A 19,608-nucleotide genomic window follows, 5' to 3' on the forward strand; every position below is an offset into this window, starting at 1 on the left:
GGCGTGGAAATTAGGGGCTGCGGCCCTCAAAACCAGGCCCGCAGTGACCTCTACATCAACAAAAATTAAGATAAAGAACAAGGCGTGTATATCATCAATGCGATCTGTACATAGAGATTATATTATAGAGTAGTATATAGCTCTATGGATCTGTATCATCTTTTAAGTATTGATTTTGTAGTGGTCGCCCTCTTCGTCAATATTATTATAGGAGTAGTTAGCTCGCATTTTAAGTGACATATTTATTTACATATGGGACTGAGTGCTGAATTTGCAACAGCATCTTGAAAAGGCATTTGTTGAAATTAGATTTAATACGAAATATTTATGATATCATGGATCTTTCAAAGACTCATTTCCACATAGAATGATAACCGACTACTGAAATTTAACGTGAAAGGAAGATACTTAGTTTAATATTGTTCTTATAGTTAAACCTTCTCAGATGTACAACAAGCCCGGTTAGCTCAGTCGGTAGAGCATGGGACTCTTAATCCCAGGGTCGTGGGTTCGAGCCCCACATTGGGCGACCTTCTTTTTAATTTTTTTTCTCCATCTTAAAGATATAATTTTTGTAAAATATATGCGTTTTTAATGTTCACTACATAATTTAGTACCCCACTCCTATTTTACCCACCGGGCAAACATTTTTTCTCTATTATGCTATTTACATTTTGCATGCACTTTTAAACATTTTGTTATATAATTCAGTACCCCCCCCCCCCCCCCCCCCCCCCCCCCCCCCCCCACCAATATTTATCCTATTCTTCCTTCCACATGATATCCTTGATCCCAAAGGCAGATCTGCATGCACCCCCAAACAATCTTTCATAGAGACATATCACACCATTTCCAACAAAGATCAAACAACTCACAAGAAAATGTCTCACTTCATTCGCTCAAGTTTGTACCAATTAAACTGCTCACAAACTTCAGAATCTAATTGCAATATAGCTAATGGTTTCATATCTTTGACAAATTTCCTAACTTTTTGTTTACATGGCTTATTTCTTTAGGGACATGTGAAATGAATTAGTTTTTTTTTTTTAATCATTAAATTTGTATTACAAAACTAAGAAAGGGCTGCTCAAAAGGAAAACTATACAGTTGCCAGTTTAGGTTTTTATGAAACCAACAACATTACTAATTTCCCCCAACTGTGTCACTAAAGAGTTACACTATCTTTGTGCTGTGTAGACCTGTTCTGATTCCATGACATTTGCTCCGGCGACAATTGCTCCGCTGTAAATTTCATACACTAATCGAATGGCTAATTTCAACCTGGATTCAACACTATACCCTACCCTAAACCTAACCCTAAACCTAACATAAAACCCTATTGAAACCCTAACCCTACATCTTAGACGAAATAAAGCCCGGAGCAATTGTCACAGGAGCAAATGTCGTGTCACCCCTGTTCTTCAACGATAATACAGTGTGGACCACGATCACAGATTTGGTTTATAACAATGCGTTTTCCTAGTATCACAAAGTCAGCTCTAGTTTGAAATAATCACTTTACATGCAACAATCAAGCAAAACTGAACCATTCTGATGTCTCTAAATGAAAATGAATATCATCCCTTCCAAACAGCCCCTCTCTTGGCAACTCTTCCTCCACACACACACACACACAAATTTTTTCCCTATCTTTTATTTTTATTAGAGATTTCATTCAAAATAAATCATTACATAAAAAATCAATGTAAATAATTCCATACAAATCTTCATTTCGTTTTCATAACACAAGTAAATTAATTATTCACGAAACAGTGAGCAAAGGAGAATAATGGAATGAAATCACATTACACACACACACACACACACAATTATTATCAGCCCCCCCCCCTTGACCCCATGTATTTTGCAATAAAAATGTGCAGTTGCCATTGGTATGTTAAGAATAATAATGTCAATAATATCTTCATGCAAAACATAACCACATGAGACAAGAATGAATTTATCATTGTTTAATTTGTAACAGCCATGAAGCAATTTATTTTCAAATACTTAAAGAGCAAGGATACATTGACAAGACTGGTTTACATAAACAGGAATACAAATTTTCTCCTCGACTATTCATCATTCCCCTCTCCATAGACTAACATGTGTTTAGATGGTAACAAAAAAGTTCAATATATATATAGCAACAATTTATTCCAATAATCATACTTGTACCAATGCAATATATTTTCCTTTTTTAAACACATGTTAACGAGAAAAGCAGATACACACTCTATGATTGGACACACAAAACATGTAATTAAACGAAAATTGATAATTTTATGTATTGGTATGTGAAGCAATGAAAGAAGAAAGATATCAAAACAGAATCTTGGCTCATAGATCTCACAGACAACTCAACATCTCCTTCACAGCACTTATGCCAAAACAATTGCATCTTTAAACATTTGAATCAGAATTGCTTCAATCAAAATTTACAGTATAAATATAATATTGTAATTTCTCATACAAAAAGAAAAATGTGGAGTGTGGAAATTATTAAAGTACAGAGGAAAACCATATCATTTTGTGTCCTATTGAAGACCTTAGGAAGGAATTTGACATCATGAAAAAAAAGAAACAAGGGTCTACATTTACATTTGTTTTTTAATTTTGTTTGCAGAAGAATTATCACTAATTCCAGAAGGGATACTTTCCATATTTGGAATATAATTGTTTTTCCCCATACATACCAAGTGGGAGGAAGGTGTTACTAAAACAACTGATGCATATTGTTAGAACACAAGCAATTGTACTTTTTTTCCTCCCTTTTCTGGCAAACTTGGTTTGTACATGTACATAGTATAAAAGGTTCTTTCGTATTTCAAAATGTACAATGTGTTAAATGAGGACCTGCATACAGTACACTGGTATTACAACATGTAGTTCTTGCAACGCCCAGAAATATGAAGTTTATGAGAAGAAAAACTCTAGTAATATTCTTTGGTGGTTGTTGCTCCTATCAAAATGGTTAATGTACCATACAATTGCAAATAACTGCATTAAGTATTGTTTAAATATTAAAATGCTCATCATTTTGTTTTTACAAGTTGAGTGAGATTTGGGTTGGTTTGCAAGCTATCCTGAATGTCACTCAGTGATATAGTGAGACAAGTCTCAATCTGTGCTGAGACCTCTTCACTAGATAAATATAACCAACAGTTTTCCTTTTTGTCTATGTTTCAAACCCTAAAATTTAAGACTTGTGAAGTCAGAACAGTGAGCAGCACATACTTGTTCTTGAGCAGCATTATCCGACACAGAATCGATGCAGATATGTACAGAATATGTACAATACAGTGTAGATGATAAGACCAGTTTCTATGTGTTGTCCATTAAATGACATATATACCTGATGCAACTAAGAGATGATAAATTACAGATACCTTATCTTGATTTTGGTATATCTTTGTCAGGACCATCCTATTCCAATTATTTCTTTTTTTTATACAATAATGACTTGTTATAATGCACTTCTGAGGTATGACAAGTTTGGAAAAAAAATCCACACCCAAATGTTGCTCACATTTACACCTATGATGTACTCATCAGTCACACAAATGACGCACAGATTCAAGCATTGCAAAATACAAATTATAACCCCTCCTTCAAAACATGGCATCACATTAATAAGCTGCCCAGTAGCCCTCAGAATTGAAAGTCGATTGCCCTTACCAGTACTCTTTTTCCTACTGAATGTAATTTTGTTTACATGAATCTACGATCAAATAACAGGATTTCTGGTGCCTGTAGAACATCAATAAACCCCCTCTGTAAAATTCACTCACCTGTCAACAGAACTTTATTCCATTAATGGGTTTAAAAGCTTGTATAAAAGGCCTATTCAATGAAGGTTTCAGCACCAACAAGAAAGCCCTGGGATGGTGACCTAAAAAGCATACTTTTCTGCGGAGGGAAACTGCAAATCTAGAACATACATGTACCTTACAGGCTTACAACATAATCATCATGCATCTCCTACAAGATGACATATACTTATTTTACTCTGTGCACGCTAGTCGTTTATCGAATAATTTTAGTAACGGTTTATACATACTGTAAATAAGGCCTAATAGTAATAAAAGCATTATGCACACTAATCCAATCATTCCAGTTCAAAAGAAATGATAATCAGATTATTATGTACATGTCATGTACAAATATTGTTTAGTCTTCCATCCAATCAACATAATGAATTTGTAAGATTTGTACATGGCCCGGCCAAGGTACTGCATTAAGAGAAAAACAATCATGGCAGTATATACAAAGACTCACAAACAGATCAAATCATCTAGTATTAATGAGAGGGAAAATAAAATAAATAAATGCCTATAATCACTCTAGTATTTGAAAATATTATACTCTGACAAAAAAAATAAAATAGATCGAACAAAGAAAATGAAGGGAAATAAACATAGAGCAGAAAAATAGCCCATTTTCACCACGTAGTCTGACACTTGAGTCTATGTAACACAAAGGCCGTTTATAAATTCACACGATCTATATCATTATGTTCACATTGGTTGCGATAGGAACCTTACAGAATCTACACCAGTTTGACTCTGGAAGTATTTTAAAGAATGCATAAATTGATCACAGTTTAAGAGCTGAATAGCTATCCAAGGTATAGTGGCCACATGCCAGTCTTCAAATCTAGTCCAACAACCACAAATATATCAACCCCCCCCCCCCCCTCCAAAGCATACAGCATGCTACATGTACATGTATAGTGCTTATAGGTATTACAAAGAGAAGTGCTGGCTGGCAAGTACGCCCTTATCTACGTTCTGAGAAAATTAAATTTTGACAAAGACGTATTATTTTCAGAAGCTGTTACAACCTGTAAATATGTGAAAGTTATACCCATCCCCCTTTCGGGAGACTTTCTGAATTCACTATTTCTAGGAAACCACCTAACTACTACAGCACTTACAAAAAGAACCATGAGTTAGTATTTCCTTGTAGAGAGAGTGAGAGAAAGTATTTTAGTATCCATATACAGCCAATTTGGATTTGATAAGACTTTACAGCCTACAGATTCCTATGGAATGCATTCACCTCTAATTACCACACAAATCATTCATCTTTTCTTCATGTAAAATATCTATTTTTCTTTAATATTTAACAGGTATTACAGCTACAATGCTCTGCAAATGATAAAGACCCTCTGGTGAGTATTTATTCAATTCCATCAAAATAGCAGGATATTCTTAAAATGCTATGTGCATAGTATGTTCTTGATAACATCTGTAATCAAACTCGGGACTGTCTCTCCTCATCCCATCATGACACATCTTTGTATAAGAATCAGAGCAATGTAGCTACAAGTTAATCTGCAGAGGCAAGACTTCCCGCCATTTCTCATCTTCTGTACAATAGATTTTATTTTATTTTTTCTCAACCAGCAGTACTGACAGACAAGTTTAGTTTCCTGCCATCCTTACCGCACAGCTTCACAGAATCTTTGTATTATACACACACACCAAAAAAAAATTTGTACAAAAGATAGAGGGTCGAATCTGCCACAATATTCCTACGACTCATATCTATCTCAACACAGTCGGCCAAAATAGAATAACTAAGAGAGATGGAGATAAAATTACATAATATTCTCGATATTTATTTTCCTTTCATTAATATTTTTTTTCTTTTTTCCTTTATAGTCTCCCTGTTTGTTAGTGTTGAGCCTGTAAGACGAGGAAGATTGGACCTTATGATTGACAGCATTTCCTCTTGTTAGGTTCAGTGTAGCCATGTGTGGGTGGAATGGTGATGGGCTTGACATCCGAGCTGGGCGAGTCCTCCCCGTTACCACCGTCTCGGATATTCTTCTGTGACACAATCTTGTAAATTTCTGCAAGTACAAGCAAAGAATATTGGGAGGGATTATTTTAAAGAACACATGATGGCTACTATTATGGATTTGGTACCAATTTCCGAGGAGAAATCAATCAGTTTCAAATAACCAACATATTTTAGAATGTCGATAGTGACCACATGTTTCATGAAAGCTAGCAACATGCAAGGTTGGATAATAACTGTATGAGTGACTTTCTCAATATGTAGAGTGTTACACAAGTGATAATATCCCTGATGTGACGGTATATAAAATTGGACAAAAGCAATGAATACAGACATAAGAAATTAACCGGAAGCTAGAGGAACAAAGAACGAAGCTATGTTATTAATATTCTAAAGTAAATAACATTTTTTTAAAGCAGGAGTTGACAAGAATGACAAAGCCAAAGGAAAAGAATGAGAAAGAAATAAAGAGGAAATTCGAAGAAGGAAAATAAAATGTATTAAGACTAACCTGTCAGAATTTGAACAAAGGCCTGTTCTACATTTGTTGAATCCAAGGCTGAGGTTTCTATGAAGGATAGAGTATTTCTTTCTGCAATGAAAATAGTTATGTAAATTAGGAGAACAAATTACTTTTGTGTGTGTGTACAATTTTTTTTTTTTAATTCATTCATTCCTAAAATGCTGATACACAATACACATGTACATGTACTAAACAGGGGCACACTTGCTGGCTCCATTCACTGTATGACATGTACATACAGTGTGCATACTAAACTTGTCATGCCATAACATTGTATTTACCCTAATACTACAGTGCAATACAATAAAGTACATTCAAAATGAAAATCCTAAAAAATGGTAGCAAGATTGAAAACTGCAATTTCAAAGAAATTATTCCTGTAGTTACAAAAAATGTGAACTAAATCTTATTTGCAATACAGTACATGAATGAAGATCTCATTCAATTTAAAAATGAAAGTATTTTTTTTCCCTCCACATTCAGGATTAAACACTGATGATTTTTCTTGATTTTTTGTAGATATTTTTCTCTTATATTCTAGACTTAATTGTTAAAAGAAATTCAGATTACTTTCACAGCATTTTTTTTTTTTTTTTTTAAATTTTATAATAAAGTTACATTTGAAACAACACCAGCCCCCCCAACAAAAACCCTGAAACATTATGACTTGCTGAAGCCTCTACCCATTGGTGACCTTAGCACTCAATTACTTTTGGTATTTTAATACTGAATATTACTAATATCAGTACAAATTAACTATTTATGCTATTTACTGAATACGATTAAAATCAATAACAATAAACTATTTTACTTTTATCATCTCTTCAAGGTATATTATTGATTTATTGCCGCATCACACAGAACAGTTTAGCCCATGCAGGACATAGAAACACACCAAACAAGTGACAAATTGGCTTGTGAATTGTGTAGCCTACACTAAATTTCAGAGTATCAATAGACAATAGGCAGTTAGGCATGCAGCTAAGGGATTCCCTTGTTATGAGTAATGCCATTACTGGGTTATTCCAAACAGTATAGTATTAATGACTGCTTTGAGAGAAATAGTTGTTTTATTACGCTCAAGGGAAGGTTAGAATTGTGCTATTCCCCGAGGCTTGCCGAGGGGAATAGCCCAATTGTAACCTTCCCGAGAGCGTATGAAAACAACTATTTCTCGAATATTAAAGCAGTCATTAATACTTTTATATGCCGAAAAAAAATAGACTAAAAAATAAAAAATAAAAAATAATTTACATTTTTGTCGAAGACGGGATTCGAACTCTTGCGTACAACAAGAGGTGTATCGAAAACCAACGCTTAGACCACTCGGCTATCGCGCGCCGTTAACATGCTTGGCAGTTTTCTCCAATATATACATTAAAATGGATTGAAAACGGCTCCGCGTGAGGGATGCTTCGCAAAAGCTCCATGAAACGGACCCTTCTTTTACTTTTGCAATGCATATTGGCACGAACTTAGATCAAGATCTATCGGCAGATGTTGTTTTTTTGTTTTTGAGAGTTAATTTTCGTCTTCATGTCAACAATGCAAGATAAAATTGTCGGTAAGATCGATCGAGATTCAATTGTATTGAAATTGCCGACCAATTTTTCGCACACGTATGGTATCCTCCATCGCTCAAACCATTTTTTAACATGTAAACCTATGGGGTAACCATGGAGACTGACCTATTTTTTTTAATAACCATGGTTATTAAAAATATTGAAATGTTTTAAGCATGGTTACCGGGAATTTTACAGGAACAGTTGAAGTTTATGAATGCAATTCGACCAATCAGATGGCTGGATTTCTTAAGTGAGGTATATAATAATTACTAATAACCCAAGTATTTGTATGAGTGTTTCCCGTTTTCTAAGCAGTGACACACACAAACATCAGGATCAGGGTGACTATCAAGGTTAGGTAGAGTATTGATGTGCATGTGGTTTTCTTTGGGATGTGGCCAGACACAATAAATACCAACTGCAGTAATAGTCCAAATCGTGCCAATGAGTCAGAACAAAAAAACATATGAGCAAATTTACTATACATTATGGGCAATGAATTCATATCCACCTCAAAATGCAAAAGGTGTAAGTGGGAAACAATGAGGCATACAAAGGAAGGTGTATTATATTTGTGGTATAAACTGTAGTCTCTGTCTGCTTCCTTTCCAATTCTATTCAACTATTCATGAACTATATGTACTTAATGTGTACCATTAACCTTTCTTTGTTGTTATTACGTTGTGTGAAAATATCTCCATACTGAACTACTGTTGTAACTTTACAAATACAACTGCTTTAATAAATGGGTGCCATGATCATTTGGTATGTGGCAGCCATCTTTAAAAGCAAGATTGGATATCAACAGTAAGGGACCCCTCCTCTATTTAAATAAACCAACATGAACTGGTGTAGAATCTCTTTTCATCCCTATTAAAAGGCATAAATACAGTGCAGAACACATTTTGTTTCCATCTTACCTGCAAAGACTTTGGATTCATCTGTTGGTACTGCCCTCAAATGCCTCAGATCACTCTTGTTGCCGACTAACATTATAACAATATTATTATCTGCATGGTCTCTTAGCTCTTTGAGCCATCGTTCTACATTCTCGTATGTTAGATGCTTTGCAATGTCGTATACAAGCAATGCTCCTACTGCCCCTCTGTAATATCTGGAGGGAAATGGTGAAAACAAGAGAAGAAATATTAGTTTTACAATGACCAAAATAAATAAAATACTAATATTCAAATGTGCAGATGATTCTATAGTATGGAAGAAGAGGTTTTCCCTAAAGTCTCTTCAGCAAATTTAAACCATAACATTTGAATGCATAATTTAAGCCCACAATATATGGAATATTACATTGTTAATTTGCTTGTTTTGGCTTTGGACTTTTTAATTTTACATTTATTCAGTTACATGTACCATTAAAAGCTATTCAATATGACAACATATATGTACAGTACAGTGAAGAAACACATCCTAAATGTACATGATGTATCATTTAAGAGTGTTCTTCGATACAATACTATAATTATAAACAGTCTTAAAATGTTGTCAAGTACAATGTACATGAAGATAAGGCTTAGTGGCATGTAAGTCAGTCTGCATGTATACATGTACACGTATCTCTAATAAACATGTCCTATCTTGAAGTAGAAGTCCATGTACACAGTAGATATTGAATATCTTCATGGGCGGAAATAATTCATTTTCAAATTTAATACATACATTCGTAGCCATGTACTGTACATGTTATGATTGTACCAACTGGCAACTACATACATGTACATGTACATGTACCACATAAAATGAGAGCTCATTCAGGTACATGGACACATGCATAACATAAAGAGAAACATGTAGACCATGTATATGTTAAATAAACAACTACACATTTCATATCCTTGACTCATTGTGTCAACAATGCAACCAGTATATACTGTACATGGGATTGGGGAGTGAGAGAAATTTGCCCCTGGCCCTGGGTATCAATCTTGATTGGCAACTATATACATGTATTCATGAGAAATATTTCACTTCTAAAAGAGAACAGGGGGAAAAAAGGGGGGGGGGGTGGATTCTGTCATTGGGTTGCATTGCCGATATCTCTGAACACAACAGTATAATCAACAATGCAATGGCAAAGAACGTCATTGCAATTAACCCTAGAGAAGAAAATTTGAATGTTTTATTTCACTTAAGTGTTTTGAAGAGTAATGACATCATGATCAAATTCCTGCATGCATTGCATATAATTTTGTGATGTATTATGTACACAAGGTAGGTTGGGCATTATGCATGTCCCCCTTGCAAACATGAGCACAGTCTTGTTGTGTACATGTCCATTTGTGCTGTGCATTACACACTTGTACATGTAGCTCTGCGGGAAATAAACATGACATGACACACAATGTTCAACGCCACTCAGACAATGGACATGGATACGGTACTTCCTTATAGCTGGTACATGTACAAGTGGTACCGGTACATGTATTGCATAATGATAATCTATGAACTATCAAGAATATCATAAAGCTCAAGTACTAACATGTAATTATAATTTTATGCTTTATTTAAAGATAAACTTGAGTTCTGGTAAATATAGAAGATCAATTCTCACATAATCCAAAGAAACTTAAACTGAATGTTCAAGATTACAAATAAATGACATGTGCCAAACACTTTTGGTAGAAAATGTATAGTGGGTGAGTAATGAGCATAGAAAGATAAGTGAATTCGCGTAAAGTACACCCAACACCATGTCCTCAACACAGGTCACTACAGTGTACATGTTGTGCAAATGGGAGTTGTGGTTTTTATGGAAGATGATGCCCAGTAAATTTGTTTGCGTTTTTTTTTCATTTCACTGGTTCACATGCAACCAATCTACATGTACTACAGGATAAACAATCCAGAATAAATCATAGCAATGTTCTCTCAAGATACGATTCCCATACCAGAGCTCAAGATTAGCTGTAATTTAGAATTCAGTTCAGAATTTGAAAGCTATGCCATAGACTAGCTACCATAGACATGCACAATGCATTTTACACAGCAAAAGTAAATGGACTAATTGATGTACCCTTTTGCACATAATAATTGTAGAATGAAATATTCATTTTGTTCAACTACTGTACTGTACATAACATGCAACTAAACAGTGAGTGAAATTGCAGGTAATAAACAGTATGTTCATGTCGAAATTCAAACATGTACTAGTTTTACCTGTTGTACATGTAACTTGTATGGATCAATAACAAGTTACAATTATTAAGTCCAACTACACTGTACACTGCATTGTTTACATATGACCGGTAGAAGGAATTTATATGAGTCACTAAATTGAATTTGTTTCAATTTACATTACTGGTACTAACAAAAGAGCCAACAGTATTATGGATATTCAAATATTGTGGTAAGTCATGTTTACATGTAAATCTCATTGTTTGCCTTCCAAATTATATTTTAATTCATAGTCAGTCTTTGATTCTGAGTGTCTCCAGTGATGATGAACTATACATGTATGTATGAAACATACAAATATGTACATGTAATACTGTACATGATTACAATTATCTACATGTATGTGAGTACAGTGTACATGTACAAGTCAATAATTTGAGTTGATAATTTACAGAAAGATCTGTATTCTTACTAATTTCTTTCAACTTTTTGCTTATTAGATATACATGTACATGTACAATGTAAGCAATGTATGAATGTACTCCCTAAAACATAAACATAAACGGTATAGATTTGACCGTGTTCGGGAAGGGAGGGGGGACTTGTAGAGTTTGGGAAGGTTTGGGAATGGAGGGGGGAGGGGTAAGATACATGTAGTAGAGCGTGTGTGGTGTGTCTGTCTGTGCGTAAGGCTTTGATCTCATTCAGTATCATTAATTTGAAGACATTATGTACTGTGTAATATACTATATTACCGGTATGTATTTCTAAGGGATGTACAATTTTCTTTACATTTTGACATGTTATGTAAATCAATGAAGATGTACAATTTCTTTATTTTGTACTGATTGAATGCCGTTTATGAATGCAATAAAGAATACTACAAAACAAAAAAATAAAAATACCAGTTTCTTTTGATTTGCTGTTTGCAGTTACATCACTTACATGTTTTATGTAATACAAGGTTTACATGTACATATATTTCTTGGTGCACCTTGTCATACATTGAACATACTGGTATATCCTTTCCTTCGATAAGAGTTGTTAGTGTTGTAAGATGTACATGTTTGCAAGAGGACACTTTAAATCAGGGTTATCTGATTTCTATACAGCTGGACAAAATTGTTTTCTACATTAAATACACCATTTTCCTGTAAGAAAAGCATTTTGAAATTTTGAAATTCTGAGATTTGTCATAATGAATAGAATCAATCTGATGAACTTTAAAGAGAAGGTTGAGTTCTGGGAAGAGGTGAACGATAATTTGTGAGCGTTATCATAGTATTATGCAAGTGTGGAAGAACATCGCATACAAAATGTTCCCTGAAAAGCATGGCTCTTCAAATGCCTCAATATTCTAAATATGGCATGTACAAATGTAACATCAAGATCGGGACAGATTTTTATGCCACATGTTCATGTAGTCCCATATATTTTGGGTGTACAGTGCTTGTAACTTACCGAGATTGGGCCAAATTTCTTATCATTTTGATGATTCTAGAACCTTGCATTACACACCAATACTTGTATGCTACATGTAGATGATCAAACTTTTCTGATCGATTCCACAACATTTCTTTCACAATGCAATCGCATGACCAGAACTCAACTTTATCTTTAATTTCAGAGAAAATTCATCTCTGACACAAATTTTGTAATGGAATGAATCAGCTGAAACACAAGAAATTAAGAAACTATAATTTATGATCGATCTTAGAAATTACACAAATCCTAAGAATCTATGCTAAACATGCAAATGCTATGAAAGGATTGTACCTGACATACATGTGTATGCAGAACACAGTTCTCTTAAACCATTATTACTCGACCTTTTACTGACAGTACATGTAAATGGTCGAATCAACACCAAAGTTAAATCCATCTCATGGTTTATGTACAGTAGTATGGTGTTACAAATTTTCAATTCTTCAGTTTACACATTGTCCACCAACCACCATGCATACATGTATTTTTTAAGATGAGGATTGGTTACATCTCTGCCAGGCACACGTCTAAAATTTCATAGCCATTTCACAGATTGCGTAATATGATGCAAAAATATACACTTCAAACCTCTTCCATGCATACAGAGTATCAATATCAGTGACAAGATGAGGAATGGCCAGTAATCAATCACTCTCACATGACCAGTATTGTCTTCATTTTGGATCTATATTTCAGATATCTGCATAAAATATTTGCAGTCTAGCTCGAGAATTGATCCAGGCAAATGGAGGCCATCATACATTCAGTACTCTCTAGTATATGTTCCACTCTTCCGCCATGCACACTGCTTGATCAAGCTATTACAAAGTATTGGTGCTGCATTTACCCAGTAGAAGGTTAGAGGGAGGGTGGGGGGCACAATTAGCTCATGCCCCCTCTTTACAAAATCTGGATCGACCCCCAGATAACCTCCTGATATTATTTCCAATTAACTCATTTTATCATTTTATCATTTTAAGGCCACATGCCAACTACTTCATGGGAGCATGAACTGAAGCCAGAGGGAAGGGGTAGGCCCGCCCTCCCCCCCCCCCCCACTCAGTGTTATTTAGGGTACGCATATATATATATATGCATATTCCCTCCTTTTGAAAACACCCCCCTAAGTCCGGTGTGTAAAGTCAATACGGGCCAGAATTTTGTCTACGAGCCAGACTTTGGTGTGTGAAAAGTACCCCTTTACTGAACATTTTGGTAACACGCATGGTATCCCTCTGTTCACGAAGTGGGGGGGGGGGGGGGGGGGAGGGTAGGGGGTCCCAACTTAACATTTTTAAAGTCTGTACGTCAGAGTCCAATGCACAAATTTTGACATTTTAGGTGTCCACAGACTCCAGATTTTGAACACCCATGTGTACCAGGCTCCTGTCTGTTAGTGTTGAGCCATGGTTTTAATTTTAAAGGCCAAAACAAAAATTGTAGGTGCAACAAAGGTGATCATTAGTGAGGGCAATCACCTCCAAGAATGTCAAATTACACTGTAGCAGCCAAACATTTAAAGTAGCCCAGGCCGCCAGGGTCATCTTGGTAAGACCTCTACAGTCATACCATTGCCATCAGGTGCTAGTTTACTAAGGCTGAACAAGCAGCCTGTGAATCTCATTTGAATTGATAATATTCACATTCTCTTGATTTCTTGAACATCAATTATATTTGGCTGTCAATTACAAATATTACAGCAGGAACTGAATTAATCAAGCCATTCTCAATTCCATATTACCACATTCTAAAATTTAAAGAACTCTTGATAAATCAAGTCCACATGGGATTAGGATAAGATCTTTATGCACAATTCAGATATATCAATAAAATTATAGTTTCACATGTGACAAATTCCATGTACATTGTACTGCAACAAATGGAACCACTTGTTCAGTATATATATGCATGTACTCACTGTGAGCAAAGTCTATGGAAAGAAGACGCCAATACAATGAGTCAAAATTAACCACTTCTGTGCTGGGTGAATGGGTGGAATTCTATGATTAGATCATACCTAAACTCAACATTTCCCATTAAAGATACATCGATTAGGGTCAAATCCGGTCAAACCTAGTCTCAAATTCATTGAACACTATGAAGGTGCTTAGCCCAACAACATGGAACAGACTAATTGACTGTCTGCACAATGGCTCTTATTACTTTACTACTTCATACAGGTTTACAATACTGAGCTCTCTCCCATATCGATTTTGTTTATGTGTTAAAGAATTTGGCAGTGCAAGACTAAGACCCGAAATACGGTACATCACATACTACATGTACATCATTGCTGTACCTCAGTTTAGCCAAATACATGTACACATCATGTCAAAGGGGTCCAACTCCCCTCACGTTTATGAAGTCCATTTTAGTGCTCAGAGAAGTCCAGTGGTGGTATTCTGAGCATGATTTATCTCTAAAATATTTTCTTTTATCATCTTTAAAAAAAATGGTATTCTGAGACCACTTTTTATCTATCACATCACAAATGGGCATGACTAAGTGAGATAAAATGATTCTCAGATTACTAATTTAAGAGAGGTTCTACGGGCATTTTATCCAAGAGAGTTTATATGGGATTCTTTATTTATAAGATAACTTAAATCTCGGTATAAAATCCTTGTTTTGTGTCATGAAACTGGCTTCTGAGGGACATGTGTAACTTTTGGGTATCAACAAAAACTATCCTGAAAAAATACAAATATAATAAAGAGATCTATTCATACATGTACATGTAAATTATGAAAAATGATATTCAAGATATTTTGTGTATTGGAACAAATGGGACAGTTATCTGCTACTGCTTCAGTGATATATATTGTAGATTCAGAAACTCCCATATAGAGTAATGACAACTTCTACAAAGCTCATGGCTTTCTTGTTGCTAACTAGTCCAATATGTTAGAGTTTTCCCCTGATATTTCTGCATTCCCTTAGAGCAACGTTTGAATTTTCTCTTTTTAAAAGGGAAGTTCACCATAATAGGAAAGTCCTAACCCTGTAAACGATCATCGGAGAATAATTTTTGATCGCCGATCAATTAAAATGATCGGAAAAAAATCGCCAGAATTTTTTTTTTTTTTTTTTAATTGACAAAAATTTTCAAGTTTTTGGCTATCAAATGCTCAAACAAAATTCATGGCTGGGATTATTTTGTCGTTTGGAGTTGTTGTAGACCATGTTTGTTGATATTTAGTGCCTTTTCATGACTTTTAAAATAATAATATTGGTCTAAGAGCAAAGGCAAAACATGCGGGCCACCATCTTGGATTATAATGTAGGTATATTTTTTTTTAATGACGAAAACTTTCAAGTTTTTGGCTATCAAATGATCAAAAAAAATTCTTGGCTGGGATTATTTTGTCATTTGGAGTTGTTGTAGACCATGTTTGTTGATATTTAGTGCCGTTTCATGACTTTTAAAATAATAATATTGGTCTAAGAGCAGAGGCAAAACATGCGGGCCACCATCTTGGATTATAATGTAGGTATATTTTTTTTTAATGACGAAAACTTTCAAGTTTTTGGCTATCAAATGATCAAAAAAAATTCTTGGCTGGGATTATTTTGTCATTTGGAGTTGTTGTAGACCATGTTTGTTGATATTTAGTGCCTTTTCATGACTTTGAAATTCATAATATTGGTCTAAGAGCTGAGGCAAAACATGCGGGCCGCCAGCTTGGATTATTATGCATACCTACATTATCAAAGTCATGAAAAGGCACTAAATATCAACAAACGTGGTCTACAACAACTCCAAATGACAAAATAATCCCAGCCATGAATTTTTTTTGAGCACTTGATAGCCAAAACTAGGAAATTTTCGTGTTAAAAAAAAAAAATTGGCTGATTTTTTTTGTTGATCTTCCGATCCGATACCAATCAAAGGTGCGAGGGTGTCGCTCCGATCTTCCGATCCGATCAGAGCCCCAACTTACAGGGTTAGAAAGTCCCTACTGATATTAACTTGGTTTTCAAAAAAGTAAAAGTTACAATTTCAGAACAGAGCAAATGGGAGGAGACCTCAACAGAAATGTCATAGAGTTAGTTGCCAATTTATGTTGCATTCTTTAATTCTTTTTACCGGGTATTGGAATTTGCTCAAACTTTTGCTAATCAGTTTCTCTTATTTTTCTGCTTTTAATAAAACCAACTTTATATATGGGATGATTTCCCTACGAGTTGAAGATGAAGACATCATCCAATGTCACATACATATATTTCTCTCTCTGATCATTAGTTTTGTAATCCTAGATACTTACGCACTAGTGATTGCCCTATATCTTTCTTGACCTGCTGTGTCCCATATCTGTGCTTTTATCGTCTTGTTGTCCACTTGTATGCTTCTCGTGGCAAATTCCACACCAATTGTGCTTTTGCTTTCTAAGTTGAACTCATTCCTTGTGAATCTTGATAGCAGGTTACTTTTGCCCACACCAGAGTCTCCAATGAGAACAACTGCATCATAGGGGGGAAAAAAGGAATATTCTCAAGTTCATGACATGGACACTAACAAAATTTTACAAATGAGACTCGTTTATATCTTTGGTTAATATGCTCTTTCTCCTGATTAACATGTAAAAGCTAGTTATATAGAATTTATAGATATAAGTCAATGGTCATAAGTCATAACATGATATTATTAGTAGCAATCATGCTTACTGAATTTGCCTTGCATATCATGATATGGTGAAACAGACAAAAGCTTGAGTTTAAAGCACATCAACATTTGCTCTCATTATATTGTCAAACATGCAATGCGAAAGTGGCAAGCACGATCATGCAATAATCTATCCTCTTACTTACACTGCATGATTGTGTATTTAATCAGTAGGGCGCTGGTCCCAGAATGAGGATCGGCCGCATAAATGAAGTCCTCATACATGTAAACGTGGACAAATTGCGTCCTAAAAAACAAAGATCGTCCGGGTTCCCGATCCGCGTGCTGGCAATGCGATATAAAATAACCCCAGTTCACCGTCTACTTTTATGGGTTGCCCGTCTTCCCGAGGATTTATCGCTCATTAACGTCAAAGTGTCTATAAAAAGTCGATGTTAAAGGTAAAGACCAGTTATGGTCATGCGATTGCATTGTGAAAGAAACGTTGTGGAATCGATCAGAAAAGGTTGATCATCTAGCATCTAGCATCTGCAAGGTTCTGGAATCTTCAAAATGATAAGAAATTTGGCCCATTCTTCGTAAAGTTACAAGCACTATACACAGAAAGATGTATATGGGACTACCCTATATCTCTCACAGACCATGAGAGAAACAAATTTACCAAATATATGAATTAGTAGGCGGTTTCCCGGCAAATTTTTTATCATCATGTATTAGTCAAAACATATTCTTTCACATGATTGGTAATGAGAGCTTCCATTTCATTTTTTGAAATTGGGGCGTTTCCAATACTGGTCTTTACCTTTAAATGCATCAAGCAAATCATCGCGTAATCAGTTTTTCTCATTGCCAACGCGCGGATCTGGAAACCAGAATCAATCAAGGCGAACGATCCTTATTTTTGCGGACACGTCTGTCATCCATTAAGAAGAGGATCCTTGTTTATGCGGACGATCCTTTAATAATATTCTCGGACCAACGCCCCAAGAGAAAGTGACTTCTTTCTAGTCTACAGAAAGGGTCATCTTGTGATAGAAATCAAATAATCGACTGCTTATTTAGTGTAGATGCAATTACGCACACTTGCACGTTACGTCTATATGAATATGGACGTGTAAAAAGAGTCACCGTAACAATATTTAAATTGGTTTTTGCATGCAAGGAATTCTTCCTTGCAAGCCTGCCAAAATAATTTTCATTTTAATTTTATTGAAAATTTAATTTTCGTAGAAATCATAGGGCAGTATGAATCCAGGGCATATTACACTTAATCTGTCTAGGCCTATTGGTTTCTAATTGCATACACTGGTCTAACTTACAAATGTACAAAGTTGACATTCTCATTTGACATACAAAAAGGAACGGCAACGTACATGACTGAATGCCAATTCACTGCACCGGTAGTGCGGTGCACTGTGTACAATGGAAACCGTACCGGCAATCAATTGTCCATGGCTCGCATTGTAAAGCTACGCTGTGTACACGGCTCACCAAGGGCTAGAAAAGATGTGTACGTATAAAACCATCCTGTATGCGACATAAGAATGTATCACGAGAGTACTCTAGACTGCTAGAAAGCTGTAAAATTTTACTTTAAATAAGGGTATAACAATGTTTTAAAAACTCACCTTTGAATAAATAATCGTACTCATCATCTTTCGTACCCATCTTGTTTCGCTGTGTGTGTTTTCTTCAACCTGTTCGGTTACGCCCCTGAGAAGTGACTTCCGGATATGTCACCGGTAGGGATTCCCAAATAAACATATAATGATTGGCACTAATCTGAGAAATAAAAATTAAATCGTTCGAATTTGGGCTTCAATTAGAATATCAGAATAATTTGGGAAGGTAAAATTCACCGATGTTGCTAGATTTGGACGATTTCACTCAGGTCTTTGAGATAAACATTGATCTTCGAAATCGGTACAATGGCGGCTTCTAACGCCTACAGTGATGTGACGTCACTCGTGTGAGTGCACATATCGTAGTTATTGGTAATACATTTTTGGGCAACTCCCAAATCATAACACTTTAAAGATTACGAAACTTGAGTTGACCAGGTGGCAAAAATTACAAAGGCACATTATGACACATTTTCACTTTGTCAAGGATGATATGAATCATTTTGTTTTTACGTGTCATACAATGGAATGAGAAATAATAGTATATGTTTAGGCCCGCGGCGGGCGATATATCATTCATTGTTCTCGATCGAGGTCCATCTCAATTTGATTTGTTAAATTACCGTGCGGTGAATTCAAATCAATTCGACGAAGATTTTCCGGTGTAAAAGCGTATTTGATATTTCGACAAATCTATCACTAAATGCTCAATCATAGGTCAATATCCTGGCCAATGATGATATGATCAGTGACGATCAGAGGGGATCAGATACATTATGATAACATCAATGAAATGATGATGATGATGATAAGAGATAAGAGATGGTAAGAGGACATTTTATATATTTTTTTTGG

At 35.3% G+C, this 19,608-nt stretch overlaps 1 protein-coding gene and 1 non-coding gene across 2 annotated transcripts; one reads left to right on the plus strand and one right to left on the minus strand.

Annotated features, from left to right (window-relative positions):
* Positions 1 to 456: 456 nt before the first annotated feature.
* TRNAK-CUU lies at positions 457 to 529 on the plus strand. Its single transcript has one exon. It is a non-coding gene; the product is annotated as a tRNA-Lys (tRNA).
* A 4,162-nt stretch (positions 530 to 4,691) lies between these two features.
* On the minus strand, positions 4,692 to 18,979 carry rab11 (rab11 GTPase homolog SUrab11p). The gene is given in 5 exon segments (NM_001123512.1): positions 4,692 to 5,857; positions 6,317 to 6,397; positions 8,814 to 9,007; positions 16,773 to 16,968; positions 18,760 to 18,979. Coding segments are annotated over 5 exon segments (654 nt in total). The 5' UTR covers positions 18,800 to 18,979; the 3' UTR covers positions 4,692 to 5,714.
* Positions 18,980 to 19,608: the final 629 nt, after the last annotated feature.

The sequence above is a fragment of the Strongylocentrotus purpuratus genome, unplaced genomic scaffold, assembly GCF_000002235.5.
Source record: "Strongylocentrotus purpuratus isolate Spur 01 unplaced genomic scaffold, Spur_5.0 spur5_scaffold_6, whole genome shotgun sequence".
Classification (NCBI taxonomy): domain Eukaryota; kingdom Metazoa; phylum Echinodermata; class Echinoidea; order Camarodonta; family Strongylocentrotidae; genus Strongylocentrotus; species Strongylocentrotus purpuratus.